Raw genomic sequence first — 20,789 nt, 5'->3', positions numbered from 1 at the left:
TTTGGCCCTATTTGCTGATTGCATCACATAGTGATCATCATTTTTGTGTTTAAACATCAAATCGTTTTGTTTGGAAGATCGCGTTTTTTGCTTGGAAGAACACGTTTTTGGAAAAACGTCTCAAGGCATGAAATCTTCAAAACGTGGCAAGGAGGAGCCAATCTAGGGCATGTTTTGGCATCTTGCACAATAATCGCCTTGTTTTCTGCCCATTATCATTCGAATTTTGAAGATTTGAAAAGTTCTCACCATTTTTGAAGAAGATTTCAAACAAAGAGCATCTTTTCCTTCATTTTTGGCACATATTCTTCATGTAAGTGGACCTCTTCTTTCTTGCATTTTAATTCATGCTTATCCTTGCTGATTTTATGCATGAAATTATTGAATGTATGCCATTTGTAAAAATATTTTCCTTAGAATGTGCATTTTTTCTTTAAATATGAATTTCTCTTTCATTTTGATGTTTTTGGTTCTTCCCCAATATCCAAATTCGAATTTCATCTTTGGAATGCTTTGCATCTTGGCATGTTTTGAGTTGTTTTCAAAGGTATGTTTCTTCTTTTGTATTGTTTTTGTGTGCTTGTTTGTCAGTTTTTCTCCATTTGGAGAAGTTGCAAGTTTTTTCCCAAAAACTTGTTTTTCCTTCATTGCATGCGAAAGCATTATCATTTTTCACATTCTGTTTCCATGTCATTACATCTCACATCTCATCTAACAAATGCGATTACATGTTTTTCACTTCATTTGCCATCCCCACACGCATGTAATCCCATTTTCCGTTTCCATTTTCATCCATCTCATTTTTCGCTTCCATTCGCACAACACGATTACATGAAATGTCTTACATGTAATTGCATCCAAAAGGTCCGATTTTGATCAAAAGTCATATTTTGAAAAGACAAAAAGGTGTCATTTTCGCTTTTCGTGTACTTTGACTTCTTTCTTCCTCCAAAAGTGATTATATAATTCATTATCTAACCTCCATTGTTTCATTTCCATCTTCATATACCCATTCGCACTTACATGAATAAGTATATGTTTCCACCTCATAACATATTTTACATGTTACCCTTCATCCGCATATACATGTAAAGTGTACCTTTCATTTGCACTTACATCTCATTTCACTTTCCACCTTTCGTTACATGTTGCATTTACATATATGCATGTTTCATTCAATAAAGCCTTGAAAACTTTAAGTCACTTTTGAAATCAGCAACTTCACTTTGCACGCATTCCCATGTGTTTCACCTTCGCACATTTTCATTCTATTCCATTTCATTTCATTTTCCATATTTGCATTTCCATTTCATTTCATTCCATTTCACTTTTCATTCTATTGCATATGCATATGCTTTCTCTTCGAAAGTCATTCCTTTTCAAATCTTCATTGCTGCTTCGGAATTCACTTGCACGGAGATTCCTTTTGACGATGTATTTGTGTTTTGGAATTTTTTTGTTGCAGTACAAGCACAAGAAATGTTCTCGCCATCCAAATCCAAGGGCAAGATGAAATACCAATATGAGAAAAAATTGGCTCATGCAATTCCTTTTTCAGTTATGTCTGTTCTTGATAATGTGCTAGACACCAAGATTGGTCACGTAGATGTAGCTGATTTTCTACAAAGGATTGAAGCTCTAGCTACACATGAGATGAAACGTATTAAAAGAAGCAACATCCATTTGGTTTCTACATTTCCCATGGCAGCCATAGAACCTGATTTTGTTTATGGATCCTAAGACAAGGAATATCAAAGACGCTGATGGAAAGGTTATTATTAGGTTTGATCTTGAAGTTATTGAACAAATCTTCAAAGTTCCTCGAAAATCAGAATGTGCTAATTTGACCAAAGGATCATCATTGGCCTGTTGGAATGAGTAAAAGGATAGTTATCAAAAGTATGTCAACCTTTACTGGTTAGACAAGAAGAGAAACAATTTTTCCAGATAGCCAAAGACTCTTCATCGGTCAAATTTTAAACAAGAATACAAGGATCTCATCAGCCTTCTCAGCAGAATCTGTGATCTTAAGGATTCTTCCAATTTTGAGCCATGGATGTATAAATTTATGTTTCAAATAATAGAGAACAAAGAACACATCTTTTGGGGAGAGCTTATCAGTACTGCGCTCTGTCAGCAGATATGCAATGTAGGAACATCAGTACCTTTTTACATGAATTCTTATATAGTTTACATTGCTGCTGCCATGGGGTCTTTTTCATGTCTTTCCACCAAAGCTGATCGTCTTCAAGTACCTGTTTGGGAGTACTATGACCAAATCACTTTGGTTAACAGAAAATATCATTATAAAAGAGTCCAAGATGCTTTCTTTGGACATTACAGGTGTCTGTTTGACAAACAATTGTGTATCAAAAGAGTATCTGATGTAGCATGGGAAAAGGTAAACCAGTACGGCTGCATTTTTCTTCAATTTTTCACTTTCACATACTTGAGAGTTGGATATTTCAAAAGAGAGCCGTATACCTTACCTAGGTATGCTACAGATCAAATCATTCTAATGGAATTAGCCAGACAACTCATGGATGTGTAGAGTGATCAGCATGCGTCACATAGGCCCGGATTTGGCATCACCTCAGCTAGGCTTTTATGTATTGGCAATTAGTCAATTGTTTTTGTGCCTAAAGTAAAGAATATGGAAGCAAAGTTGCAATTGATTAAATTGAAGAAATTCAAATCTAGATTTGATTTTGATTATTGAGAGATGAACTCTCAGATAAAGAGGGCCCATACTCATGTTCATCGCATTGAAGATATTTGGATTGACATGAGAACAGAGCTTGACATTATGAAGATGGATTATTGCAGGTTAACCTTGCAACAAATAATTGATCTTAATATGTTGGAAATTTCTCCAAATTTCCAAGTTGACGATGATGGCGACATCCTTGATCCAGAATTCCATCAAGCTGGTTTTGATAAAATGTGCCCTTTTCCTATTCAATGGCAACAAAAAGAAGGTACATCTATTATGAACAGGTTTCAATCCATCTTAGCAAACACTAACAAGTGGTTGAAAAGTAAAGGCCTAAAAAGAGTAAATCCTGAAATGTCTGGATTGCGGAAGCTTTGGTCCTCCTGGTAGGAAGTCACAACTGGAAATTACAGGGAAAGATGGTGCTTCATCTTCAAATGTCAAGAATACTTTCAACTTCAAATTAAAGGGAAGAAAAGGAACTAAATCATCTCAAGTTCCTCAACCAATTCAAGAATCAGTGATAGAATTAGAAGAAGAATTGGAAACAGAATCCGAGAAAGAAGATTCAGATGAAGAAGGAGAAATTAGAATCACATCTCCTCCAAAGCCTGCATGAGCTTGCATGTCTTCTCCACATATGAGGTTGATGATGATGTAGATTCATTCTTTACTATTTTCACTCACTCCATTCCAGTCTCGGAAGTTAACACCATGGCTCTTTCGATTTCATCTGCTGCTCCTCGTGTTCCTGCACATGATCAATATGAACACTTAGCAAATGTGTTTGAAGATTTTCCGGCTCTTACCAGTGGTCAAGTTTCCCAACTTGATACATCTTTGACAGGATTTGAACTTTTCATGATAGAATCTTCACAACATATTCTTATGCCTACAACAATACAAACTGAATCCTGTTCAGTCACTACAGATATACAATCTGGATCAATGCCAATGGTCTCCACTATGCCTGCTTCTATAGATGAAAGTTTCAGCCTACCTGCATGGTTGAGTAGAATAACAACAAAGACAAGGAAGGTGGTTGTTCCTCCTAACAATCTTCCTGTGAAGAAGACTAAATCTAAATCTTTGAAAGATAAGATTGTTTGCAGAATTTTGGTTGATTCCGACAAAACCAAATATGTTGAAGTTGCTAAGCCCTTAGTAGATAAACCTGTTGTACTTACCTGTTCTGACTAAAAATTTACTAAGGTTGAAGTTGGAAAGCAATCTTGTTTCAGTTGTTTACAAGATGCTCAAGATGCATTGACAAATGTATCAAAAAGCAATCATGAGCTTTGGGAAAAGAAGAATTAGTTGAAACAGAAAATAGCTCATTTGAATGAGGTCATCCAAAAGCAATCTTCTCAAAATATTATTGTTTTATCGCAAACATCTAAAGAGAGAAGGTTGATTGAAGCTGCTAAGTCTTGGATACAAGAAATCATTGTTGAAGGAGTTCAAGCTATCACAGAAACACTTGCAGTTCTAAAGCGTGTCAAAGAGATGAACAAAATGGAACTAAGCTTAATTTCTTCTTTGACTCAAGAAGCAGATAACCTGAAGGAAATCCTTGAGGATTGGGATGAAATGATAAAATTTGATCTAAATGCTATGGTCTCATGTGACGTTCTTCCGTCATGTGAAATGTTCTTCAGATTTCAAGGACTCATTGGTTACAAGGAAGAGACTTTAAGAGAGTTGATCACAAAATTGCAAGTGGCTCTTGAAGATTGTCAAGCAGTTGAAACAAGCCTTACTTGTGATTTGGAGCAATTGGGATGCCATGTTACTAATAATCTTGGTAATCTTTTGGCAGTAGAGAGAGTGAATTCAGAATATACAATCAGGATCAATGCTGATGTAGATTCTGAAGATTTTGGTTCACACACAATGAACAAGTTTGTTTTGTACAAATCCTTGATAAAACACTTGTTAGATAATACAACAACAAATTTCAAAGTTGTGCAATCAGCATATGAAAATGCAGTGAGAATTGAAGCCATATCAAAGACTATGGAAATTGTTGATCTTCCCACCGTGTGTGACATCATTGTGAAATTCAAGGCATTAAGAAGCAATCTTTAAGATTGTTGTATAGTTTCTATTTTGATAGTTGTTTAGAATGCATTACATGTAAAAGTGTAATTACATGTAATGCGAATTGCATGTATGCAAAAGATGTAATGCAAGTTGCATGTGTAGTTGCATGTAACCCTTTAGTTTCTGTAGCTAGACTTGGTCAAAGTTGGTTGAGTTGCTCCCACTTTTTCCTCCCCCTTTTTTTCAACTTTTTTGCCTATATAAAGGAGCACCCCCCTCATTGTAAAATCATCATTGTCTTTATGCAAGAGAGCTCTGGAGAAATTGTGCCAGTAGAACTTTATTTGTGTGAGCATTATTTTGAGAGAAAATGAATACAAAGGAGTATTTGAGACTTAACTTTGATTAAGTGAAATTGTCACTTGTATGAATTGTAAGCTTTGTCTATAATTCATTCAAGTTATCTTTGATTCGTATTATCTTTTGTTATTGATATTGTATCTTGTGAATTGATAGAAAAGAGTTAGAAAACAATTGAAGCCCGAGCTTTGACCAGGAACAATTGTGAAAATCCATAGCCATAAGCTTTGTCTGTAGCTTGTATGTTCATCTTAATTCGCAAAATAGATAGATTGTTCTTACTTTTAGGAGTCTTTGTGCCCTAATTGTAAAGCTTTTACTATATAGAAATACAACTGGACTTAGAGCCAAACTGGTACATTTTGGCTAGCCTTTAAGTTAGTTAAAATTTATTGGTATCACTATTTCCAGCTTGTGACAAAAGTGTAATTAGAGATTCACCTTGCCCATTATTCACCTTACGAATAAGTGGATCCTTTCTTGAAAGTTAAGAAGGATAATAGTAACACCCTGTTTATAAATCTCTCAATTTCTTGCTTACCTTGAGGTTATCCAAGGAACGGTGAGAAGGGGGAGCCTTCCCTTTAAGGTAGGAGAGACTCTGTCTCACACGCTGTGGCTGGTCATCCTATTTTGCGACTGAATTTTTACCCAAAACTGTCGGTTGCAAAATATCCACCCAACAAGCCATCTATCGACTTGTTATCTAGTTTTCCTATCAGCTCTTTCATTCTTTTGCTATAGGCCTTGACAGATTCACTCTTCCCTTGTCTTGTGTTATAGATTTCCATTACTATTTCATCGTTATCTCTCAGGAGTCTAAATTCTTCCTCGAAGGCTGTGCAAATGTTACTCCATGAGTTTTTCTTTCTTGCCTCCAAGTCCGTATACCAATCAATGGCAATACCACTTAATGTGGCCAGAAAAGCTTTTAGCCATTCCGTTGCGTCATTTTGTCCATTCGCCTGCCATATTGTTATACATGTTTTATAGTGGCGAGCAGGGTCTTCTGAGCCGTCTCCTGTGAACCTTGGTAATTTTTGTTTGTCTATTGTCATTATGTGAACACCTCTCAATGGGACACCTCTTGATGGAACGCCTCTTGATGGAACACTTCCCAATGGAATGCCTCCGGATGGAACCCTTCCAGATGGAACACTCCCTCTGGAAGGAACACTCCTTCCTGGTTGGAAGTTCATCCTTGAGGAGGAACTACTGAAAGTATCCTCTTCTACTTGACTTTGTTCCTGTTAGAAGTCCCTTCTTGCCGGTGTCTCTGTGTTTTTGTATCCCAACTTCCTTATTGGGGTCTCAGAGATGACCAAATTTGTTATACCTTCAATTGTATTCTTGATCAACCCTTCCTGGATTCTCATGGAATCCCCTTGTCCTCCTTTCCAGTTACGACATCTCTCTTGCTGCTGCTGGAGACATAGTATCCTCAAGGTGACTTCTTCCTCGGTGTCTTCTCCTTGTGCCTGCCTGGGATATATGTCAGGAATTAGGGGCATGAATCTTTTTAATGTTTGTTTCTCTTTTTGGAATCTTCACGTTCTTTGCATTCCCTTCTCCTTTCAACAAAGTGTTGTAGTACTTGTTGTCTCCTCCTTTCCCTTTGTGTCTCTGCTCTTTCCCCTTCCACTCGTAACAAATTTCGTGCTAACAGGCAAGGGATCTCTTTGAGAAGATCATACACTGCTAGTGGCATTGAAAGTTCATCACGTATTGTACCTTCAGGGACCATTCTCTCACGGGCTTCCCTTTGTACGTACTGATCGACTGCAATTTCCAGGCCGTTACCGGATCACATGTCAATTGATCTTCTTTGGTTATCTCCTCCTCTTCCTTGTCACTACTATTTGTTACTTGGATGAGCAATACAAAGAGCCTTCCCATTACTCCATCCTGCCGACCTCTAGGTTCGAACGTAGGCAATGGCGCCAAAAATGTAGATTGTAATATCACACGCCTTCTCATAGATATACGGAATAATCCAAATGATACATAAGAAGTGAATTTTAGAACATACCATTCATACCATAATACTAGTGGGCAAGGGAATGATTTCTTTATTGATACCAAAACCAAAAGACGAGTACAAAACCAATGTTCCAGATATTTATAAAAGGGTCGGTTAGTTGGAAACCAATCGACTCATTTCCTTACCACCTAACTACCCAACCTGACTAACGTTAACAAGTACTAAAATAACAATTATTTATTCCGGCTACAATTATAATTGAGGCCCCACCTATTGTAGCTATAGTTGGATAGGTTGATCCCGTGCTCACTTTGGTTACTACTGCTACCATGGGATCCTCTTCCTTCACTCTTCGTCCTTGGCTAACCACAATTACTCAAAAGTGGAAGGAGGAGGAACTCCCACACAATGACCATAATTCTAGTGTGGTTGCAAAGGCCAAGGTTCCCAAGATGATGAGGCCAAGGTAGTATCAAGGATCGTGGTAAGCTTGATAACACCAAATATGCAGAAGTAGTTGAGCCCCTTGTTGAAAAATTAGTAGAGTTGATGCAAACCAATGATTACAAGTTCACCACCATTGAACTTGGTAAACAATCTTGCTTGGCTTGTCAGCAAGATGCTTATGATGCTCTTAGTGTGCTCACATGGAAGAATGATAAGCTGTGGGAAAGGAAGAAGAGGCTCAAGACAGATAATGCCAGATTGTAGGACATTATTGAGAAGATGAAGGCTTCTTCTTTGACAGTTAAATCTTCAGAGCATGTGGTGCAAATTGTGAAGAAAGCAAAGGCCATAGACAATTGATATGATCATGTGGTGATCTAGGGGTAGATGTGATCAAAGATAGCTTCCAAATACGCAAACATGGAAGAGATATTTTAGAAAAGTTGATAGAACTTCTTAGTTCATTTCATCAACAACTCAAGTCTCTTGATGTGGACCTGAACATTGTGGAGGACTGTGAGTGAAGTTGCTTAGATATAACTTATACATGATAATGGTATTTTCTCTTCATTAGAGATGTACTACAACACCTTGCATCTAATGGACAATAGGGAGAAAGTGTTGCAAAGCCTAGTGGTTGAAGGCGAAGCAACAATGAAATGTCTACAAGACTAGGAGCATGTGATCAACAATGGTTTTCGACAGTTGACATGTGCAATCACCACTAAAATGGGAGAACTTGTTGATGAGGAAGTCATCATAAAAGAGTTTCAAGAAGTTTTTCGCCTACAACTTGGCACGGGAGACTTTGATTTTGGAGAGATTGATACTCTCACAAGCTAAAAATTCTCACTTTGTGTCACTTCGTGATCTCCAAAATAAGATAAAGGAGTGCAGCAATGTTACTACAGAGAACACAAGTGTCATATGCAAGTTATTTGTTGTTGCACGAAGCACAAGAGAATCATATGTGACAGTTCTACAAGGATCGTCCCAGAAATTCAATGAATTCATGGACATGTGATGATCTTTCTAAGTGCTTAAGGTCACTTCTTTTCTTCTTTCTTACACTTTCAAAAGTAAGAATAGTATTGACAGATTGCATTTAGAAGCAATTGAACTTTGTAAATACAGGGAACATATACATGTATACATGCTTCTTGTAATCAAGTTGCAATAGCATTAGGCATGCAACTTAGCATAAGTCAAATTTATTTAGGAGTTTGTTAGAAGAATAAGTCAAGGTGGTTAAGGGTTTCCCCTTTTCTCTCCACCTTTCTCTCTCTTTGTTTCCTATATAAAGGAGAGAGTTTATTGTAAATAATCATCTTTTGCTTTATACAAGAAGGTTATGCTTGTAGCTTGAAAACTTTGTGTTTCTAGATACAAATTTCTGAATTGAATAAAGAAGCAAGTTTTCTCAAACTTTGTGCTGTGGGACTTGAATTGATCATTGTTTTCTTAAGCTGCATTGATCGATTTGTCTTTATTCCATTTATAATCTATCTTTGTGAAGCATTTGAGCATTCAGTTTTGTTTCTTGAAGATTTGAGCTTTTGGAAACAAGATTGCTAGATTTTACTAGCGGTTGCAAGGACCAAGGATTAAAGACTTTGTGCTTTAATTTCTTCTATATTTTTTCAATTTGCATAGTTGGCAAGAGACTTTGCGCCTTGTTAGCTGTTCACTTTATTCTTCAAAAAGGATTGATTGTAAGAGACTTTGGGCTCTTATTATCAATCAAACAAATTAAGTCATAAGCATTGTTTGAAAGTTGTTCTTATGTCAACTACTAAGCCATTAGTATCATAGTAATAGTAGATTCCTTTTGTTAATTTACAAGTAGTAGTTGTTACCATAAAATCATTCCTGAAGAAAGAGGAATTGATTCGGAGAACTGCCCATTTGTCAATTTCAGTTAGGTTTCTGTTGTAGCCATGTATGGTAAGAAGGGAGCCTCCCCCATTGCTGAGAGGAGAGATTTATCTTACTAAACCGTTGGCTAAAGTTTCCATTTTGTAAGTTGTAGTCTTAGTGACTTACAAAGTTTTTAAGCCAACAATACACAGTCCAATTAGGATGGACGCTAAGGAGCTAGACCTCCTAGATCAAAATGCAGATGTATAATTTGTAACGCTGCTTCCCTAAATTGAATTACAGCTCACAATGATGCCTTCCAATGACAATATCGATGTGAATAGTTCAGTAGCAAATGGATGCCCAGGCTGAACATTATTCCTTTCTCTAAACCACAGCAGCAACAATGATAATTCCTCTACAAACCTTTCACTTTCAGATTAAAACACAAACTAGATAACTAATTGAATGGTATACAGCACCATTCAATCCTCAGATGAATCTCAGACCGATACTCAAAAGATAGAGCACAATTCACTGGTATACACACCTAGCTCAAAGTGCAATATCAAAGATATATCTTCTCAGCTTGAAGAAATATTCTCAAACCCTCAACGCCCAATTTTAATAGATAAGAAACATGAATAATCAATCCTTCTCATGGGGTGCTTTTTATAATATTTAAAAGTCAAAACTTCACTATCACACCAAATGCCATATAGCTTCTTAGATACACCTTTCACTTAAAAGTCCTTTCTTTATACTTAGGCACATATTTGAATAATATAATTTATTAACTCCCTTTGGCTCCAAAATGACCTTTTCAACAATATTATGATATTCTGACACACAAGGTCATTGTTCCTTGTCCCCGAGATTTAAAACTTCTCAATTTGGTTCCAACGAGCTATGACACTAAGGTGGCGAATATACAATACCAACTAAAATAGCAACCTCAACGCATTTGATTAAATATAATCATAATTCACTCGTCTTGTGAAAATGACTGAAGAAGCATCCGAATCAACATTTGATAGAAAATGAGTGATCATGATGAAGAAAGATGATGAATGAACCTGATGGGTGACTTACTAAAAATAGATACTCCCTCCAAGATTCTCGAAGCTCAAACCACAAGCCAAAAATAAAAACTAAGAGAATCATTCAACTCCTCTAACTCATCTAAGCTCATTGGAACTATCCATTGACTTACTATAAATAGTAAGTCCCATGAAACGAAGCCATAACCCTCAACAGGGTCCTCTAATCACTACTGTTAGCCTACAAGGACTAGTAATAGGCTAAATCCATCCTCTATTGTGGTCATGCTAAAAGGGGGACATTACATCCCTGTGACCATTTTATGATATCAAATGGCTTCGCTTTGAGGCATTCTGACACATAATTCATGATGCCTCACCAATGATTCCATATCTTTCATGCATGTCAATGTCTGCAATGTTTGACAGAGTTTCCTGATGCTTGTTGATTGCAATGTCACTATCAAAAGGCTTTTTATCAAATCCGTTTTGTACCAACTCCTGCAATCATTGCATTCTATGAGGTGACTTTGCTTCTTAGCATTCTGTTGTGCAATTCAAATGTGATACCTATGATTCTGCATTTTGCATGCCCATCTACAAGAGTATTTCCAACTACAATATCTCTACAAAATCCTCTTGCACAGGTAGGAAGGATGGCAGAAAAGGTTTTGGAATTTGGTTTTTAAAGCATTTGATACGATTTCTCTTTTGCACTTCATTGTATGAGCCTATATGGTCAAGGTTGTGGAATTGGCTACAGCCATTTGCATTTGCATTAAAGTTTCTAAAGCCTTTTTAACAAATCCATTTTGTGCAGCCCTACATTTATTTCATTTCATTCCTTTAGAAGGCATTTTTTCAAACAACTGTCTATGATTTCACATTTTGCATGCATTTTTACCAAAGCAGTTTGAACTATAATATCTAATTTAAGGAAAAAAATCTTCTATCTTTTGTGCTTCGAAGGATCCCTATATGCCAAAAATTCCCCAAGCTGTGGAGAAGAGGAGATGCAAATACAAGGATACTGGCAAAGGGAGACAACTTTAAACCAGCCAATTAGTTTTGCTTGAGAATTTTTAAATTTTTTCAACAAATGCATCTGCACATATTCTGCAATCAATTTTATTCATGAAATGACATCTTGTGTGACATTTTGTCAAACAGCTCAAATGTCCCATCAAGCTTCCACATTTTGAATGCATGCTTAGTTCCACAACTTAGTTCAAGACTCCCATTTTAGGCATTCTATCAAACAATACATCACACTGCCAATGATTCCACATTTTAGTATCTTTTGACTATTCCAAAATCTCTTTCCCCGAACTAATTTTCTGTGACCCCAATAATCATTGCATACCCTGAGATACAGTTTCTTTGAGCATGCATGTCAACATCTAAAATGCCTTCTGCCCTTAAAAATATTACATATGTATATGTGCTAGCAGCAGTGGAAACTGTGTAGTTGGTTCAAACATTTTAGGAAACCACTTATGGAGCGCATGCAGCAAAGCTGATTGAATGATTTCCAATTTATTACATGGAAAAAGAAATAAATTGTCACTCATCCCCCAAACGGCATGAGCATCTAGAATTTGCCCATGTAAACTCTTCAATTGCCAAACGATAAGAGATGCTTTGTCTTCCATCTGATGGCATCACTTCCTCCAAAAGGTTTTGAGCTTCTTGGGTAGTTAACAACTTAATAGTAACTATATCAGTTGTAATGTTCCCATTATAAAATAAATTTTAATTAAGCTATTGTAATTGGGCCGGTTGATTTAATAAATCTCAGACTCATTTTTATTTTTTGTTTCCGTAGTTTGTGTTGCCATTGGCTATCTTTGTACACCCTTGGAAAGTTTTCCTCTACGAGTATTTAAGCATGACTGAAGGTAGTCATTAGGTATGCAATTTGGATTATTTTTTCTGTACTGTGAAATCCTATTAGAGTTCTCTGTTTTTTGCCATTTTGGAAGTGAAAGACCTTCCCTATTTGGTTTATCCGATTTTGGTGAGATTTAACCCTCACCCTATTCCATCGCCTATATTACTTCACTTGGATCTAACAAATTGGAGCACCATCTTTTGACAAATATTAATTTGAAGGATTGTTCGCATGTATCTATTTGGTCTTTGGTTTTTCTTGCAAGTTATTCGTGTTTAATATTGCATTTGCAAACTGGGTTGTAAAATTCCTCTTGCCGTATTGGATTTCTTGTCTTCACCATACATCATCCTGACCGTACCATCATACGGACAGCCTTTGCACACCATCATCTCCCACACACTCCTTCATCCTCCAGTATTCATACCGTAAGACCTACATGGCTGCCTCACCGTACAGCCTCTTGACTTCTGCACACTGTCCTACCGTACACTGCAGCCCTCAAACCGTATACCCCTCCCTACACCGTACGGGCATCATCTTGAATACCGTACGGTCAGCATATTGGTACCGTACGACCACCAGCCTACCATACGACCTTGACATTTTACCTCCGTATGGCCTGTACAACCTTCAGAACACCGTACAACCACCCAGTCCTTAGCAACATTCAGACTACCGTATGACCTATCTAGGTTACTCATGTGCAAGTCTTGGAAAAGTGGATTTCGGGGATTCAACTGAACGAATCCGTTTTCCCAGGGATAGTGTGACATCGGAACCTTACATAGTTATGATTCTGAATTTCAAAATTCACAACCTAGTCGTGAGTTAGAAAATTATATGTCACATTACTTGATCAACTCCACCGATCCTTTTACCAGAGAATTTTACCGTTTGCATCCACTTTTCATCATCCATAGCCCATTGCATTCACTTTTTGAAACTCATAACTAAGTTGTGAGTTGTGAATTTTGATTTTACAATGCATAACTTGTATGCTCCACATTTATTTTACCATTCATAAGTTACCTCTGCATTCACTTTTCACTATTCACAACCCTCTACATTCACTTTTTGAAACTCATAACCTGGTTATGAGTTGTGAATTTGGATTGTACAACTTTTAACTTTTTAAGTTTTAAGAAGTGAATTTATTTAATTTAGTTTTATTTTTATTTTCTTCACCTCTTTTGCCTCTTTCTAGGATTTTATTACAACTTTTGACTGGCAAGATAGAAAAAGGAGATGACCATAACCCAAAAGAACTTATTTACAAGCATTCTAAGTAACATATGTATACAATATAGTATGTAGTATACCCCCACCCTGCCAGCCCCTTGCTGCTGTCCCCAAATTGAGATCCCCATGTCCCCCGTCCCTGACAATGGTGTAGCAATGCTTATTATGGAAAAAAAATTTAAAGGTAAAATTTTAATGCTTTTTAAATATATTTAAAATATAAGCATTGGAATATCACAAACTATGAAGTGGATTGTCGCAAAAATTGGTCAAGCTACTCTAGACGATACTAGGGACATGCTCTGCAAGCAGTTTGCACTAAACTTCACTAAATCTAAAACTTATTGTTTTCCCCTTTTGACCAATACATCACAGGATTTAGAGAATGGGTTTAAACTGTCACCACATTATTACTTAATCCAAAATTTTAAAATTTGGGTGTTTGAAATTTGGGTCAACAAGATCAAAACTTAATTGGCATTGTAATCTAGGATTTAGTGTGAAAATTGCTATTTCATTGCATCTAATTTGTCATATTACAGATACAAATGCTTGTTACATCTTTTGTTTTGAGAAGTATTAGTGTTGTTGGTATTAGACACTGTAAAACCATAGACTTTAGTTAATAAGGGTTCTGCAATCAGATCATTGACTACATATTGATAATAACTACCTACCATAATTTGCTTAAGGTTTTTTGAGACATTTAGAGTGACTTGTTAATCTTCACAGAGCAAAGGCAGACCAAAAATTGCTTGACATTGTAGTCTAAGGATTACAGTATGGACTGGAACCTGAATAAATTAAGTGTGAATTCCATTTGCTATAATAATGCTCTCGTTTCTTTTCAAGAACTATGGTGTTAACAAGTCTGTTCTCAAAATGTCAAAACACTTGCTTTAAAAGATCTGGCATGCTGAAGGTTTGCATGGTGAAAGTTCCAATATTTTCCATTTGTTTCTTTTTTCCGCATGCTTTATTTAAGGATTTCTTTTGCAAGCTTTGAAAAACTAAGATGTTTAACTATTTTGATACGTGTTACTCATCAATGACTACGTATCCTAAATTGCACAGGACGTGGCTGAAAGCTTGCTTAATCGGTGTGGTCATCATCCTCTCACAGTTGCAGTAATTGGGAAAGCACTGAGGAAAGAAAATCGATCAGAGAAATGGGAAAAGGCAGTGAGCAACCTTCAAACATTTGCGACATATGCTCCTGTTCCAGTCCCATATTTGAATGAAAAGGAGGCTGAAAATGCTGCTACTATATATGGTTCTTTTGAATTTAGTCTGGAAGCTATGGCCTCTCATTCTAGAGATCTTTTTATTGCATTTGCAGCACTTTCATGGGCTGAACCTGTCCCTGAGATATGCCTTGAAGCTGTATGGTCTGCACTAGGACAGGATGGTAATTTTCTTCTTGTGGCAAACAAACTTATAGAAGGTTCCTTGCTGACAAAAGGTTCGTTATTAACAAAAGCAGAGACACATGAGATGTACCATTTACATGATATGGTTTCCCTTTACCTTGACAACAAGGTGCATGATGCACTTAAGACACTTCTGATTGATGCAAGGCCTGAAGCTTCTGCAGCTGTTGCTCCATGGCTTTTTGTCTTTGGAAAAGAAGAAGTAAAGAAGGTTGCAGAACAGAAATTGAAGGAATATCTAGGATCAGTGCATGAGAAACAAGTGGTTGTAACTTTGGAGGCAATCTATCAAGCTCTTCTAGCTAGCAAATCAGTGACAGATTTAGAAGCAAGCTGCGCAAATATTAGGAGCCTTGTAGGTCCAGATATAGTAGAGTTAATTTCAATAGGATCTCAAGACCTTCTAGCTGCTGTTGCAAGGTCCATGGCCAATTTCTTTAGCGAAGATGATTATATGCAATACATGGAAAGCCTTGAAAATGTGGGTATCATTGAGAAGCTGACAGAACTTCTAGAAACCTGCAACAGTCCAGTGGTCCAGACAGATGTTGCTGCAGTGTTGGCAAGAGTAGCTGAATTTGGAAGGGAAGATATGACAAATGAAATACTGGATAAAATTCCCATGACAATTTTGGTGGATTTGCTTGACCCAGATTTTGAAGAATTGCATGATAATGTCCTGAAAATATTCATGAGCCTAGCAAAGGCTGGAAAAGAAAAGGCAATACAGAAAATTTTCATGGCTGGTATGGAGAGAAAGCTGATAAGGCTGCTGGAGAATGGCTCTGAGATTGCTCAACATCGTACTGTTGTTGCATTGAAATCATTTTATGAATTGGGAGGTTCTGATTTAGTTCATGGATTTCTAAGTTCGGGAATCATGGAGAATTTGCCATGGCATGCACGGCTCAGCTTGGAGAAACTCACAATTTCAGAAAGGTTAGTATTTTCCTTGCCAGAGAAAGAGGCAGTGGAAGAGCTTGTTAACAACATTTTAAACAGAGAAACCAAAATTGCAATTAAAGCAATGCAGGATCTTGTTCCTATTGTTGAAAAGACAGATTTGCCAAAGATTAGAGATATGATTTTGCAAACTATGCTTATAGAGAACTTAGCGAAACAGCTACAACACAGGTTACCTGAAAAGAATAGATTAAAATCTGAGGCAACTTTTTTGCTTATGAAATTGGGTTGTTCAGGAGGTGAACCATGTATCAGGAAAATTCTGAAGTTCAATATTGTTGAAGATTTGTTTTTGGTGATGTCTTGCAAATTCCCAGAACTGCAAGATGTTGCTTACACGTCACTTCATCAGCTTCTTCTAGGAGCAGGGAGGAACTTGATTGTAGATAGAATTTTGAAAACAGGGCAAATTGAAAAACTAGTACAATTACTTGAGAGTAAATCACTGAAAACAAATGAGATTAGTATGCACTGCCTTGAGGATCTAGTAGAATTAGGGGATAAAGCATGTATAGAACGCATGATGGCTTTGAAAGTTGTTGAGAAGCTGGCAATACTTGAAAAAGATAACATTCAGTTTAAGGGTTCAGTTATGACTTTTGTAAAGGGAATTGATAAATGCCAGTACTTATCAGTAGCAGAGAGGCAAGTGTCAAAGCAGCAAATACTCAGAAAAGTTAAAACAGTATTGAAGGATACTGATCTTGTAACACATATAATAGGTGGACTCGAAAACACTTCTGGTGGCGATGGGTCTAGCTGGAGCAATAGAAGGAAAAACTAATCAATTTTGGAAATAAAGGATGATTGTCTCTACAAGATTTTGAAATGGCTGTAGATCAGCTGGGAAGAAAGATACACTCCAAACTTTTGCTGATTTACTTACATTCCTGAATCTTTAGGTCCACTTTCCCTGAAATGATCTTACCCACCAAATATCTGATCTAGAGATCTTTGACACATAAAACCTTATTTCAGAATAATTTGGTCAAATCCCATTTCTGTTTGAGTTCAAGCTGACAAGTTTCACATGGTGAACCTGTTTTCAAAGCGGTGAAATGAATTATTTCCACAAGTACAGATTGATCAATTCTTTGGAGGACATATAATTGAGCAGAATCTTTTTCTTAACATCTGTCCAGTCCTATTTCAGCATTAGTCAACTAGTGAACAGATTATGGCCAATATTTTACAAAGAATGGAATGTTGTCATAATATCTTGGAAGCGTGGATTATAGCGAAAATTTAAATGGAATATCATTATTTATATGGTGCAGAATATGTAATCCACAAGACGATGCATTCTGTTGGCTTTAGTCAATATCACCCAGCATCAGAGAATTTTGTATTCTATGATCCATTGGATTTTGTACAAATATTATTCCTCCTTTTAAGGTTAAACTGTGCCATATCTTTAAATATCAATTTTCATAGTGTAAAACTTTGAAATAATCCTGCTGTTATTCTTTGCAAACATTAAGTTTAGATATTTTTAATTGTACATTGTGGGTAGAAAAGGAAAATGGAAAGGATCTAGCCTAGCTCTAAACAAAATTCAATACAGATTTGCTGATTCATACGTAGATGCACTTCATCATATCATATTGGATGAAAGAACTGCAGAGGATGCGTAAAAATATAATCTTGTATTGATAGAAAATTAACTTATTTTCTCACTGATCCATTTTTATTGATTTCATTAGTAAGTTTGGAGTACTTAGAATTCATGTTTTGTGATATGCTAATGTGACCTATGTTACTGTGATTGGAATTTGGATGTATCTGTTTTTATGTGAGATTAGTGTTGGATGAATGGATGAAGAGATTTTAATGACGTCCAAGAGACCAGCAGTCAAGGGACCAAGAGAAAACCAATTAATTTGTCTCCTGAAATTTCTCTAAGTTGACCTTTTTGGGTCCACATTAAGAAAGTTGTTGTTTTGTGTAATCTTGCCACTTTAAAGAATTCATTTAGATTGTTTCCCTGTAAGTTGCCTTCATATTGACTAAAAATATACATTCTTTGATCAAATGCCACTCTGTTTCCATCGCCCCTTCACTGCAGAAGTTACAGTTGCTTTCCCCCCACACTTCTTTAGGAACTTTCCATCTACTCATTTCACATCTCAAATGAACAATTAGAATTTCCGTATTTCCTTTAATTGCAGATCCTAAATATTCTTTATCACCGTGTTCACACGTGGGGTTAAAATTTTTGACATAGTATGACTTTTTCCTACCTGTCTGTTTTTGTCCACATAACAGTCTCGAGTTTCTCTAACATTCACTTTTTTATCTTTGTATTAGTGTTTGGACATGCCCAGAGATTTATGTTCATTTGTTCAACCACTTGTTATTTTGTTTCTTCCACATTTCTTTTCTACATTCTATAACCTTTCTTCAACTACCATCTTAGACCAGCGATGCTTATCCACATTTTCCACTTTTTAAAATTAACTTAGCAAGCAAATAATCATTGAGGCTTCAACTGGAAATATACCAGCATCCGCCGAGGAGATTCCATAAGGAACCATTGACTTGAATTTGAGGTTATTAGTGATAAGATGTTTTTAGATTCTTTCTATTTGTTGTCATTTGTGATTTGACGTGTTACTCCCTTAAACAAAACCCCCAAAAGACTAAAGAGAGTCTTCTTAGTATTCCAATCCTACAACTCAACTTTCTTGCATGTATTCTGGAGAAGGTAAGAGACTTTTCATCCCCCTTATATTCTTTTTTATCTACCTATCTCCCAATGTAGTATATAGTGGAAATCAATTCCTACATATTTGCACTTATCCACAATCTCCAATGAGCTGCCCTCAAATATAAAAGTATGTTAGAGCTTTTTCTTTTTCAAAGCAAAGATCGCGACTTAGTTTTAGAGGTATTAACTTGCATCCCTAGCTTTTGACAAAAGAGCTCCAAATTTTTCAAATGCTCTCTCCAACCTTGAGCAGATTTAACACTAAGATCATCAACATACAAAAGTAGTCTTACCACATAATGTGCCAAATGTATGTTTTCTCCATTGGCCTTGTTTAACAATTCTTCCAATTTATCAATGTAAAGAACAAAGAAAGTAGGGGATAAAGGGAAACAACCAAGATCACATGCCAAAGAAAATACTCTCCAAAAAAGAGCAAGAGGCAAAGTGTGAAATATCAAATATCATAAACAATTATAACAAATGTGTAAAGACGTGATAAGAGGTGCAAAGGTAGCAATAAAACTTTGTTTAACCCTTTTAAGCATGCAATAAGTGTAGGACTCTACAACAAATAAGTGTTGACACTTCTACATAAGGTAAGACAAATGCAGCTATAACCTCCCATGTGGTGAGGAGAACATCTCAACCTTTTAATTGGGCTTAAACATAGTGTGAATTGGACTCAGTTAAGTAGACTAAATGAAAACTAGTTAGGTAAATCACCTTTTTATACTATCAAATAGATGGTACTTATGTGGATAATTTCTACACAAGTACGCATTCGATGGGTTTTTGTAATACAACCTCTTTGAGATTCAATATAATAGTAATAAATATAAATAAATAATAAAATGGTCTTAAACTATACCATTAAATGATGAAAGGAAATAAGAAATTATTAATATAATATAATGGATACAATAACATAAAAGTTGTATAGCGGAGGATGCCTAGACTCCTGGTCAGGTCCCTATTCCTTCTCCTGTCCCTGCCCCTATTTCAGATGCTCCTCCTAGTCCTATCGGGGGTCAGGACCTTGTTCCCTGTACCGAATGTTCCTCCTGGTCCTGTTGGGGGCCAGCTGGCTCCGGGCTCTCCTAGGGAGATTGTTGTTACTTCTGATTCCACTAGGCTCCATTGTTCAATTTCTTCTAGGGATTGGATTGTTGAGGCAGCTAAGGTGGAGGATGGTTGGACTGTGGTAAAAGGAAAGAAAACAAAGCCATCTACTCCTCCTTTAGAAATGAACCTCCGATCGTGCAAGGGAGGATCTAAAACAAGGGGCAAATCGTGAGATCCATTGTTCTATCTTGTCACCTTGGTTACCCTTTGTTTGGGGGGTGACTAGTTTCTCGTTGGTCTGTTGTTCTTTTGCTTCTGTTCTTATTGAAAATCTTTAGACTTGTACAGGTTTCAGGCACCCTTCAAAACCTGTTTTACGTAATAAAAAACATAAAAGTTGTATGCGTAATATGACTAATATTAGTATTAAGTTATAATCAATAATTATTTAAATAATAATAAAAGAGATATAAGAAATAATTTATATTAATATAATATAAAGGGATTCTAAAGATGAAATTATGAAGCATATAATTGGACTTAGCTATATCAATATAATAACTAGCCGTCAGTTATGAAGCAACGTGACCCGTGAATAAGAGTCCATATAACTATGGAGGCACGGGGAGATTTTGAGGAGGGAACACAGAACTGTCTGCCTTTATGGAAGGAGGAATACATGCGATTATAGACATATGAAAGAATACAGGTTGGCAGAAGACAATCATGAAGAATAGAATAAAACCAATATCATTACCTCCAATGGATTCCGATAATATATGGAAGATTGAGAATAGAAGGCATCGAAGCAGAGAATAAAATATTTTTAATGCACAGAAGAGCATAGCCGTCTAATATATTGAACCACCAAAATCACTATCACAAATACAGGACGGAGGGAGGAAAAACGTCATTGCCACCACTATGATAAGCGAATTACCGAATGAAAAAGCGGGAACATAGTCAGGAGATCAAACAGAGAGAAAACCGCGTAAGCTAGGGAGCCACGGAGCAGGCAGAGAGAAATGAAGTCCCTGACAAGTGAAATAC

At 36.5% G+C, this 20,789-nt stretch overlaps 1 protein-coding gene across 2 annotated transcripts in view; it reads left to right on the top strand.

Moving 5' to 3' along the window:
• The window catches only part of LOC149538428 (uncharacterized), a 52,971-nt gene extending 35,552 nt beyond the window's left edge, over positions 1–17,419 (top strand). For both annotated transcript variants that reach the window (XM_089799757.1, XM_089799756.1), the window contains one exon: positions 14,649–17,419. In XM_089799757.1, coding sequence (XP_089655883.1) covers positions 14,649–16,751 — 2,103 coding nt within the window. In that variant the 3' untranslated portion in view covers positions 16,752–17,419. The remainder of the gene's footprint in view (positions 1–14,648) is intronic.
• The last annotated feature ends 3,370 nt before the right edge of the window (positions 17,420–20,789 follow it).

Source organism: Cupressus sempervirens, chromosome 9 (genome assembly GCF_028749045.1).
Source record: "Cupressus sempervirens isolate cs-2001-9-10 chromosome 9, ASM2874904v1, whole genome shotgun sequence".
Taxonomy (NCBI): domain Eukaryota; kingdom Viridiplantae; phylum Streptophyta; class Pinopsida; order Cupressales; family Cupressaceae; genus Cupressus; species Cupressus sempervirens.
This window is presented reverse-complemented; position numbering and strand designations above follow the sequence as displayed.